This window comes from Geotrypetes seraphini, chromosome 9 (assembly GCF_902459505.1).
Source record: "Geotrypetes seraphini chromosome 9, aGeoSer1.1, whole genome shotgun sequence".
Lineage (NCBI taxonomy): Eukaryota > Metazoa > Chordata > Amphibia > Gymnophiona > Dermophiidae > Geotrypetes > Geotrypetes seraphini.
The window spans coordinates 8,868,609-8,881,333 of NC_047092.1; the positions used below are offsets into that span (position 1 = coordinate 8,868,609).

The 12,725-nt window shown below is 40.6% G+C and overlaps 1 protein-coding gene across 1 annotated transcript in view; it reads right to left on the reverse strand.

Annotated features, from left to right (window-relative positions):
• Positions 1 to 578: 578 nt before the first annotated feature.
• Positions 579 to 12,725, reverse strand: part of TAF3 (TATA-box binding protein associated factor 3) — a 178,874-nt gene continuing 166,727 nt past the window's right edge. Inside the window, exons 6-7 of the mRNA XM_033959039.1 lie at positions 3,777 to 3,883; positions 579 to 1,168 (exon numbers count right to left, since the gene is read on the reverse strand). Of these exons, the coding sequence (XP_033814930.1) occupies positions 1,054 to 1,168; positions 3,777 to 3,883 (222 nt within the window). The 3' untranslated portion in view covers positions 579 to 1,053. The remainder of the gene's footprint in view (positions 1,169 to 3,776; positions 3,884 to 12,725) is intronic.

The window sequence follows — 12,725 nt, forward strand, 5'->3', positions numbered from 1 at the left end:
TTACTTGTAAAAGTTTTTTTAAAATGACTTCTAATGTCCGTCCCTTGGATTTCTAAAGCTGCAAATACTTTACTAGTGTATGCAAATTCATAAAAATATTATTTTGCATTTCCACTACAGATAAAATGATACCAACTTGCCTAAAAATTTGAGTAAAATAAATAACTTGTATGTACACAAAACTGTAGCATGGTTTCTAGCGTCGGTCGCGGTGGTAATAGCTCCAACGTTCATAGAATTCCTATGAGCAACGGAGCAATTACTGCCGTGGCCAGTTCTAAGTTTTGTAAAAAGGGGGTGGGGGGGTGTTAGTGTGTTTTACACCCTACTTCCCTAGTGAAATATATATGGAAGTGATGAAAATTATGAACCAGGATTTCAAAGGACGTAGAACTTCAGAATGTATTAAAACGCAGCAAAACTACTAACAAAGAATGGTAAACAATAGAACTTTTCTTTTTATAAAATATATATTTCACAAGAATTTAAACAGCTTTTATGCATATTAACACTAAAAAAAGAAAAAAAAAAAGCTTCATATAGTTTGATAACAAAAACCATATACCATATCACATATATTGTTTCTGATAACTGTTTTATAGGATTATCTGACATTGCAGGTGAAAACAAATGAAAAAAAGTCAAATCATATCCAAATTTCTCTTTAAAATAGTCACTGCAAATTACACTTTGTATCCATTCATTCAACAAGTGAATGAAAAATTGAAGTAGCGGAAAGGAGTCCACTTGTGAACATCGCAGCAAAAAAAAAAAAAGATATTTCTGGTAAGTCACCACCGATCAAAATCGTTAAAATAGGTGCTATGCCAACATCCACCCTGCGTCTAGCAAAACCTTTTCTTCGGTAGATTCAACGCAACACTGAGGCTGTCACATACAGTAGCTCACTTGGGCCAAAATACTAACCAGAGTGTGCACTGCTTTGATGTTCCCGAATCATTCAAGATCCATAATCTGTAAAAGGAAGAAGCAGTAACGTAGTGCAAGGGGTCGCCCCAAAGGACGATGGAACACAGTTTCATCTCGGAGATCTCAGTGAGCTTTATGCTTCCTCTTCTTGTGTTTCTTATCTTTCTTTTTGCTATTGCACTTGGGACAGAACCATTTCTCTTCGTCTGGAGGTGCATCTGATATTCCCACACAAGGCCTGTAAGTTTCACAAGAAGTTCACGTATCAGCGTATGTTCACAATGCTCGTCTTCCCTCAATGTAAGGACCAGAATTATGTTCTATATCTATACCATAGCACAGTCTCTGTACCAGCATTATCTGTTTAACTACAAATTAGCAGCAATATTCAGCTATTAAACAGAAACCAGGCCTTACTGTGCCCCTTTCTTATACATGCTACATCAGGCTATTTAGTTGGACTTTTTGTCCAATAGTAAGAGCTGAAAAGCCAGATAAGCTATTTAGGTTTCAGGTTTATTAAAAATTTTATATACCACCTAAGGCCAGTACTGGGCAGACTTGCACGGTCTGTGTCTATATATGGCCGTTTGGGGGAGGATGGGCTGGGGAGGGCTTCAATGGCTGGGAGGGTATAGATGGGCTGGAGTAGGTTTTGACGGAGATTTCGGCAGTAGGAACCCAAGCACAGTACCGGGTAGAGCTTTGGATTCTTGCCCAAAAATAGCTAAGAAGAAAAAATAAAAAAAAATTTAAATTGAATCAGGTGGGGCAGACTGGATGGACCATTCAGGTCTTTATCTGCCGTCATCTACTATGTTACTATCAAATTTCAAAGCAGTTTTACATAGAGTAATAAATAAATTATAAATCATATATTAAAAATAAATTTCAATACAATAACACTAACAGTCTGACGAACTGACAATGAGTTACTGATACGAGAGGTAACTGGGGTAGAAGTACAATATTTATGGGAAGAGGGTAAAAAACAAATGGAAGGGAAAACAGGCAAATTATCTAAACCACAGGCTAATGGAGGGGAACAGACTTCCATTACGGCCCTTAAAAGGACTGTCATACATCGTAAGCATCTTTAAAAAGAAAGGCCTTTAAGCTGCGTTTCAATTTATCGAGGGATGTAATTTCTCTTATGTGATTTGGTGCTGAATTCCAGATTGTAGGAGCCATAACAGGAAAAATACTACTAGTAGGTATGGTGTTAATGTATCTTAGCGAAGGGGTAGATAGTAAGTTTTGATTTGAGGAACGTAAAGAACGATGGGTAGTTTGAGGGATTAACAGACTGTTGATGAATTCTGGTGAACTCATGACTGACTTTGAATATTAGACTGATGTGTAAGCAACAGGGCATATCCCAGGGATGTCAGTCTCTCCTCGAGGGCCACAATCCAGTTGGGTTTTCAGGATTTCTCCAATGAATATGCATGAGATCTATGGGCATGCACTGCTTTCAATGCATATTCATCGGGGAAATCCTGAAAACCCGACTGGATTGCGGCCCTCGAGGAGGGACTTTGACACCCCTGGGATATCCCATTGCATCCCTGTTGGTAGAAAGCAAGTCTGGGACAGAGAGAAGGGGTAAAAGACATAGGTTCCAGGGCTGGGAAAGGGAATGGTCAGGATGTTGGTTTAAGTAAGGGAACTTTTAGAGAGAAAAAAAAAAAGTCAACCCAGAATAGCAAAGAACCGAAAATAGAAGACAACCAAACTGACAAGAATATAAGGAGTGATATCCTGCAGGTGGTCAAGTGCATATGGCTGACAGCTGGCAAATATCTTTATTTACAGCTGTGTAAGCCACACTGGCCAACTGATCTTACTGGCCATCAGCTACACGTTCTTTTGAAACAAACATTGCCATGTCACTTTTAACCCAAAACAGGAATACTCTGTCAAACAGTTGGCCCTACCGGTCAACGCTGTGTCCTATTGACAACTGCCCCTGAAACACCACCACCTCCGTGAAAGAAATGGAAAAACCTCATAAATGACAGGGAAAACTAAACTCATTTTTGGCTTGCACACCCCTGTAATAGGACGGTAGGTTAAGGTCATGCGTGGAGGCCAATCTGGTCGCGACCTGCTTCAGAGGAGGGATCTGGGAGGTACGGGGACAGGAGCAGAGTCAGACTAGATGGGCCATTTGGCTTTTATCTGCCATCATGTTTCTATGTTTCTGACTTCCTACAGGACGTGCCTCTCGCCGGCGTGGACGACTTTCCTCCTCGGTAGTGTCGCGGCCCACACTTTGCAATACACTGCTCCAACTGCTATAAGTTCTATGATCTGCATTACCTTACAAGTGTTTGTGTCTGCTCATAAAGAAACTCCCCAATTGGTCACTTTAACTATTTTTGTGTAACTGAGGGGTTACTAATAAGGATTTCATTTGGTCTACGGCTCTACAATTGCTTGGTCATCGCACCACAGTTATGGAATTCACTCCCAGGATATATTAGAGAAGAACCCACATTAGACAAGTTTAAAAGTTCATTGAAAACCTCTCTTTATAAAGATGCCTTCGAAAATTAAATCCTTCATTCAACGATATCATCATCATTGGAATTCATTTTCATTATTTTATTTTAAAACCGATCTACTCTTTTTTTCTTCCCTGACCTATCATGTTACCTTTTAATGTCACCTTTCTCTAAAATATTGTCGTTCTACCCCCTCTCCTCCTGTTTCTGTATGTCTGTCTTCAGAATCTGTCCTTGTAAGCATAATTATGAGTTTCTGTTACCCCTGATTTTAATATATGTAATTCGCTTTGAAATAATATTATATGTGTTTGCATAAACTTGAAAAGTACTTCATACCAGTGGTACCAGTCGTCACAGTCATCACAACCAATCATTGGACTGCCATCATCCAATTTTTTACAGCCTGGACAGATCCAGATTTTGTTTCCCCACTGATCCTGGATCTAAAAGAAAACCATAGGCAACAGATCAACAGATCAATATGTTTGTAATATACATCTGAGTTATTGTTGAAGGAACAGAAAATGCTCCTAGTATACTCCTAGGTTCACTATTTTGAGCTGAATTTCAAAAGCAAACAATAATTCTTATCTGTTTAATATTTGAGAAAATTTCACTTATTTATTGGGATTTATTAACAGCCTTTATGAAGAGATCCTTATATAAACCCATTAATGTCCAAAGCTTCTAAGAAAAGCCTTCCCCCCTTCTCTCTCAAACCATGACAGATTAGGAGTCTTGTTTTAGTTGGAAATAACGTTTCTTCTTTTATTGCATGTGTTATTTAATAATAAAGAAAAAGAAATGAAAATGCATTTGCTTTTGTTTCATTGTAAAATTTAATCCTGCCCCCCTCTTCAAACTCTCACCCTGCAAAATCTCCTACTCTTCTTAACTAATCTTCACAGGGGCAGGAGTGATCCCCGGTTGTTCTTACGCTGCTGGTTCCAGGTCCCGATGTGCTCTTGAGTACGACAGACTCTTGGCAACCACCATATTTCTGCTCCCCAATCTGGTGGGGTAGGGATGAGAGCCAGAAGCTGCCTCTCCGGTTCAGTAAAACAACGTCAACAGCCATTGTGGTCTGTGCTTTACAACAAATTAACAGGGCCTGCCCTGGCAGCTCGACTTTTACAGCATAAACCAAGAGAGCCGTCACCAACAACTGGGGCAGGTGCGACTGTGGATTGCTACTGTCCTAAGAAAAGCAGCAGATTTCCCCCCCATTTCATGTGAAAACAAATGACACGAAAAGCAAAACAGAAACACAGGCATCTATGAGACAGACATGGTTATTTTTGGACCCCAGTTTGTTTACAAAAACTAGATAGTTCTAAGTCTAATAGATTGTCATATTGATATAGGGACGTTGGATCATCCGTTATATTTTTGTCCATTGATACTTAATTTCTGGAGGTCAATTTGGGGACAAATAAATCTTATTCTTGAATCATCTATTCCCTTAACTTATGAAGCCATAATTTGTGGTACGTTACTACACGTTAAGCCTACTTTGGAAAAATATAAAAGCCGTCTTTTCTTGATCATGACGGATATAGTTATCCAAATGGTTACACACAACTGGAAGAGCCACGACAGAATAAATTACGCATTTTGGTGGGCAAATGTGTGTACCACACATAAATATGAGAGAATGAATGTGGAAGGTTTGGGTTTAGTAGTTCATTTAATAAAGTGTGGAGCCCATTGACTACATTTGTTACCTCGCAATAATGTTCCTTTTATTAGATTTCCTTACACATCCGGGGTGGGGGGAGGGAAATGTATTTTGAGTATTTAAATTACTTAATTATGATACTGTAATCACATCATATGTCATATTTGTATTAATAATTGGGAGGATGGGAGAAAATGATTGTTTTATGTATTACTTGTGTAGTGCGTTTTATGTTCAATTAATTGTATTGCACTGTCGAAGTTTGAAAATCAATAAAGATTAAAAAGAAAAAAAGAAACACAGGCATTTCTGTGCCCATCTCTATTATAGATGAGACGTTTGAAATGTCTGTGCACAGACAGCCCAAGCTTTTCAGTTACATTTGCTCAACTTTTTAAAAACAGTCTTTATTCATTTTAATAACATACAAAGTGCATACAAAAATACAACAATTGGCACCAAATAACAGCACTTATTACTAACAATAATAATATAAACATCTTTTTCCTCCCTCCCAATCCGGATGTGTGTAAATTCTAATAAAATGGAAGGCTTGGAGTCCAATTGGTGGATACAAAATCTGCTAAAGGGCCCCAAATCTTATTCAAATTTTTACCATAACCCTTTATTTCTGAATTCATACATTCGTATCAATAACACAAGCACAGGGATTCCCACCAAAAGGTGTGATTCAGTCTATCGCAATTCTTCCAGTTTTTTGCAATCATTTGTATAGCAATCCCAGTCATTACTAGAAGTAATTTATTCTCGGCTGCAGAAATTAGGGACTTGGGTTGCAGAATAGTTCTACAACAGGGGTCTCAAAGTCCCTCCTTGAGGGCCGCAATCCAGTCGGGTTTTCAGGATTTCCCCAATGAATATGCATTGAAAGAAGTGCATGCACACAGATCTCATGCATATTCATTGGGGAAATCCTGAAAACCCGACTGGATTGCGGCCCTCAAGGAGGGACTTTGAGATCCCTGTACTACAAGGATGCTTTTGAAACCTAATTATCAGTCGCTTTTGATCCCATTTGTTGCTTAAACTCACATGTAGTCTGTCTTTAGGCTCCGAGAAATTGAAAAAAAAGTTCTTAATTTTCTATTCCATTTTATCATTACTTTTAAAATTTCTTACCCTCCTTCTGTACTTTCCTTTCATGTGTCCTTTACTAGGCTTATTGCACTTCTCCCTACTTCCCTTATGTATTGGTGTGTCATGTTCGTGTGTGTCAGTTGCAGTTAATAATTAAGACCCTGTTTTTAAATTGCAAATCGCTTTGAATTAGTGATATTGCGATACATCAAAATTTTGAAAAACTTGAACTTAACTTAATAGCTTAAATTCAGCTTTATGTCATTTTCTGCATCATCAGACAACTGCTAAGGAAAGTTCTGTAGGAGAAAGTCACTTGAACTTCATCAAAACTGAGCAAAACTAGGGACAAGAACACTGATTTAAACTCTGCAAAACTGGAACACAAGGACCCTATATTTATAATACGGCTTATCAGAGGAAAACCAACTCTAACACACTAGGTACTAGGTGTAATACGGGACCAGGGCCTAGCCATGAAGGACCAAGTGGACTCATTGGTCAGAAACTTCGGTCCATTAGAGCATATTTTGATGCTGCATCTTTCAGAATTCTGGTTCAATCCCTTATACTGAGCCAACTTGACTACTGTAATGTAGTCTACCTATCAATTTCCAAGAACTTGCAACGATTACAACTGGTGAAAAATGCGGCGATCAGGATGATTTGGGGTCTGAAGAAGTTCGACCATGGTAACTCCTGCATTGGCTGCCAATGGAGGCTTGGGTGAAATTCAAATTTGGATGTTTCTGCTTTAAGGTACTTTACGGCCTAGCCCCCAGATATATAACCGACCTTTTCTCTTTCTCAACCAATCGTCTTATGTTCTTTCCCAATTATTCCAGTTTTGTCTGTATAGTTAGTCTGTATTGACCCTGTTTCTTTTTGTTTTTTTATATAATTGTTTTATCCCAATTTAACTGTTATGTTATTCGCTTAGAATTTATTAAGCGAACCATTAAATCTAAATAAACTTGAAACTTAAGAGAAGCTCAAACTTGAATTTGGTTTCTCCACTGGTTAAAGGATATAAATTTTAAAAAACATCATCAACATCTCTTCTCTTACCAGGCTGCGTAAAGATCTGAAATAATTACTCATGCTCGCGAATATTTATGGGGAATTTAGGAGAAACCTAAAAACATATTTGTTCCAAAAGTACTTAGGCTGAACAATCTTTCCCCAAAATAGCTGACGGCTAAATCTCAACTCCACTAGCACTACTCAATCTGTAACTTTTTAATTATTGTAAACCGCATAGAACTTTACGGTACTGCGGTATATAAACTGTTATTATTATTGGTTTGAAATAAGTAGATCCAAATGTTTGGAAGCAATCAAGTTACTTTCTTCTTATATCTGATGCATTTTAATTAAAGGGAATGCTTAGTTTGGGGCTTTGACTTATCCCTAAGCTAAGCTGGATAGACTTTCAGGCTAGAGCACATTTTATGCATCCAGTGTAATTGATTCCTCTTATGATGCCATACCTTGGATTACGCAAATAAGATAAAGGGAAGATAAGTTAATCGGTACATGATCAAATCATCAATTCTAATATCATTTGAATTTAAGTGAAAACCAAAATGGCATTTAATATAACAAATCTAGATGAAAATGTCATCATAAATATCTAAATCATAATGTAAGTAAAGTTTTGATCCTTATTGAGTATTCAAAGAAAAATGTAGTGGACATATCATAAATTATACAGACTTCAATCTTGAGAATTTCTTATGATATACACCATTCCAGGTTCCTGTCTTGTATATTATTATAATCATTTATGTCCACCACCCCCTACCACAATAAATTTTTCTTTTAATTTGTTTATTATTATTATAAATTACATTTAATATCCTATAGTTATTATAATCACTCAATTTATTAAACTTACTGTTATGAATACTAACTTTAAAATTGAAATTAAAAAATCGAATTAATTAATTGCATTTAATATCCTATAAATATTATGAACACTAAATTTTGTGAAATTGACTATTAAAAATGGTGGTTTAAGATTGAAGGATTCTTAAATATGTAAAGTGCTTATGCATAAAAGCCTAATTAGTTGATATACTTAAGACCTAATTAATTAGTGTACATAGAACTCATGAAAAGCAAAACCTGAAGAAACCTATTTGTAAAAAGTGCAAATTACTTAAGTTCTTTTAAACAGTGCAAATAAATTATATAAACTGTATGTGACATAAATTTATATGACTTATATGTGACATGACTATCATTTGATAAAAAAGGCCACCATCAACGTTGATACAATGAAAAAGCTCCCGATGCCATTATTTTGTACAGACGTTTCAACTCTAACACGGGTCTTCTTCGGGGGGAATTGTAAAACCAACGCTGCCTTGCCAAAAGATGGGAAAAACTAAGCTTAGATAAGCATATACTCTATAGGTCTTGTTCCCGAGGTACTATGTTGATTTGTGCGTTACTATAATTGCGGAGGCAACGCCCCTTCAGGTCTAGGTTTCACCATACAGCAAGCTAAGTGTTGCCTTTTTTATCAAATGATAGTCATGTCACATATAAGTTATATAAATTTATGTCACATACAGTTTATATAATTTATTTACACTGTTTAAAAGAACTTAAATAATTTGCACTTTTTATACTCATAGGGTTGATACGTGATTAAGACATTAATCTAATAAGAACATAAGAACATAAGAACATAAGCAGTGCCTCCGCCGGGTCAGACCATAGGTCCATCCTGCCCGGCAGTCCGCTCGCGCGGCGGCCCAAACAGGTCACGCCTGTCTGCATCACCAGAAGGGGCTCACTTGCCACCTTGTTTTCTCATTTAAGTCCTATCTTCCCATCGTAGTCCTAACCCTCCGGTCTTGCACATGCACGACCTATTGGGTTACTATACTTATTACCTGGTTAGCTTTCTATACCTGTGTTACATCCCAGCATCTCTCTCAGTATCCCACGATCCCTTTATCCCTCAGGAATCCGTCCAATCCCTGTTTGAATCCCTGTACCGTACTCTGCCTGATCACTTCTTCCGGTAGCGCATTCCATGTGTCCACGACCCTTTGGGTGAAAAAAAACTTCCTTGCATTTGTTTTGAACCTATCTCCCTTCAGTTTCTCCGAATGCCCCCTCGTACTTGTTGTCCCCTTCAGTCTGAAGAATCTGTCCCTATCCACCCTCTCTATGCCCCTCATGATCTTGAAGGTCTCTATCATATCTCCCCTGAGTCTCCTTTTTTCCAGAGAGAAGAGCCCCAGCCTATCTAATCTCTCGGTGTATGGGCAGTGTTCCAGCCCCTTTACCAGTTTCGTTGCTCTCCTTTGGACTCTCTCAAGTACCGCCATGTCCTTCTTGAGGTGCGGCGACCAATACTGAACGCAGTATTCCAGATGTGGACGCACCATCGCTCGATACAATGGCATGATGACTTCCCGCGTCCTGGTTGTTATGCCCCTCTTTATGATGCCCAGCATCCTGTTGGCTTTTTTCGAGGCTGCTGCGCACTGTGCAGATGGCTTCAGTGATGCATCCACCAGCACACCCAAGTCTCTCTCAAGTCTGCTGTCTCCCAACAATGCCCCCCCCAATTTGTAGTTGAACAACGGGTTCTTTTTCCCTATATGCATGACCTTGCATTTTTCCACGTTAAAGCGCATTTGCCATTTGTTTGCCCAGTCTTCCAGCTTGTCCAGGTCCCTTTGCAGGTCCTCACACTCCTCCCTGGACCTAACTCTACCGCACAGTTTGGTATCGTCTGCAAATTTTATAACCTCGCACTTTGCCTCCTTTTCCAGGTCATTGATAAATATGTTGAAGAGTAACGGCCCCAGCACCGATCCCTGTGGCACACCGCTCGTGACTCCCTGCCAGTCAGAATATTGGCCCTTCACTCCGACCCTTTGCAGTCTACCCGACAACCAGTGCTTGATCCATCTGTGCACATCCCCTCCCACCCCGTGGTTCCACAGCTTCCTAAGCAGCCTTTCGTGTGGCACCTTGTCGAAAGCCTTCTGAAAATCGAGGTAAATGATGTCTATAGGTTCCCCATTGTCCACCCGACTGCTTATTCCCTCGAAGAAGTACAGAAGATTCGTTAAGCATGACCTTCCCTTACAGAATCCATGCTGGCTTGTTCTCAGTAGGCCATTTCTCTCGATGTGCTCGCAAATACTGTCCTTGATCATAGCTTCCACCATCTTCCCTGTAATTGAAGTCAGGCTCACCGGCCTGTAGTTCCCGGGGTCACCCCTCGATCCCTTCTTGAAAATAGGTGTGACATTCGCCAATTTCCAGTCCTCTGGTACCTCTCCAGTTTTCAAGGATAGGTTGCAAACATGCTGGATTGTGCCCGCTATTTCTTGTCTTAGTTCCTTCAGAACCCTTGGGTGGATCCCGTCCGGGCCCGGCGATTTGCCGCATTTTAACCTGTCTATCTGTTTGAGGACATCCTCCTTACTTACCTCTATGTGTTCCAATTTTTCAGCCTGTTCCCCGCTCATGAGTTCCTCTGAGTCCGGTATATTAGATGTGTCTTCTCTCGTGAAAACCGACGAGAAGAACGTGTTCAACCTCTCAGCTACCTGTTTATCCTCCTTAATCACTCCCTTCCTATCCCCATCGTCCAACGGCCCCACCTCCTCTCTCGCTGGTCGCTTCCCCTTTACGTAACTGAAGAATGCCTTGAAGTTTTTCGCCTCCCTGGCCAGCCCCTCTTCATATTTCCCTTTTGCTTTTCTAACCTCTTGGATGCTCGTAATCCAAAATGCTCGTTTATCAAAGCAAAGTTCCCCATAGAAAATAGTGGCAACGCCGACGATTCGTTCCAGAACCCGGGGTCTGTACCTGTCGGGTGCTGCAGCGCCGTCTCCTCCATCCGTCATCCGAAGAAGAACCCCACAGTGCCGCTTCGGGGGGGGGGGGGGGGATGCCTCTAATGTCCACCAACTGCCGGAGAACCCCGCAGTGCCGCTTCAGAGGGATGTCTCCTCCATCCGCCGGCCAGCCCTCCACATCAGATGCCCCCCACATGCTGGAGAGTCCCCACCCGAGCCCACGCAGCCGAGCGCCGCCCCACCCGCACAACGCCAATGATTGACATTGTGCGCGTCACACACAACGCGCAGGCGGGACGGCACCTGGCTGCGCAGGCCCAGACAGAGGTCCTCCAACCTGCGGAAGGCACCTGACGTGGAAAGCTGGCGGGAAGACGGAAGAGGAATCCCTTGAAGCGGCGCTTCCTGGGCTGTAAGTGTTCGTTTATCGGGGCAGTGCTCGGTTTGCGAGTCAAAAGTTTGCTGAGTGTTTTGCTCGTCTTGCAAAACACTCGTAAACCAGGTTACTCGCAAACCGAGGTTCCACTGTAGTTTCATGTTACAGTATTTAACTTCTCAGCAGACTCCACTGCTTCAAAAGAAAAGAAATGTCTCAAATTGATATGCTATGTATATACTGTATCTCCCCCCATGCTGTGATGACATTTTCAAAGCTTGTCAGCTATTATTACATATTACTTTGTTAAAAGATTTTATCACATGACATCTCAAACATTAGTTAAAAATCTCTTTTTTTGCATGTTTGCAGTTTGGAAGACGTTTCCTCTAAGTCAGTGATTCCCAACCCTGTCCTGGAGGACCACCAGGCCAATCGGGTTTTCAGGCTAGCCCTAATGAATATGCATGAGAGAGATTTGCATATGATGGAAGTGATAGGCATGCAAATTTGCTTCATGCATATTCATTAGGGCTAGCCTGAAAACCCGATTGGCCTGGTGGTCCTCCAGGACAGGGTTGGGAACCACTGCTCTAAGTAGTAACAAAAAGTAGATTTGATCCTGGTGCTTCTCCGGTAAAACCACTGTGAATCGGAGAATGCGCCATCTTTTGGCATCACTCTGTCTCTCCTGTGCTTCCCGTGCTTGTGCTCTGGCCTATCCCTTCTTTTGGGCAAATTAAACAAAGCGTAGTAACATGGGAAGTGGCAGATCCAGAAGAGAGAAGCGAAACACAGCCCCTCTAAGCTGATGGGGAGTATTACCACAGCAACTTTTGTAGGATGGCCATCCGCACCGATTGCGTGCTCCTGATGTTTCTAAGAATCAAGGAACTGAGTGAGCTCTGTCCTGCTCCCCAATACCGGGAAGTGTATTTGGATAGAGACCATCTTAATCCAGCTCAGACTAGGTGTGCTTGGGTAGGCCACTCTCTGCATTGCACTGTTATTACTTATTAGCCAAACTCCTCTGATAAGATCGAGGATATAAAAAGTTATTGAGTAACTTTCCATTCAGTTTGTCACATTTCTCCTAAGGTACGCTAAAGGGCAAGTACACCAGAGGAGACTTCTCACAATTCCACATGCCGCATGCATACTGCACCCCAAGACAGTTTAACTCTTTAAAGTCAGGTTTAGGTTCTTTTGATTTGTGCAGTTTATCGTATGATGAAATAGGAACGCTAATAAAATGTTAATACCCAATTGTACAGTGAAGCTATTGGAAAAGTCGGAATGTG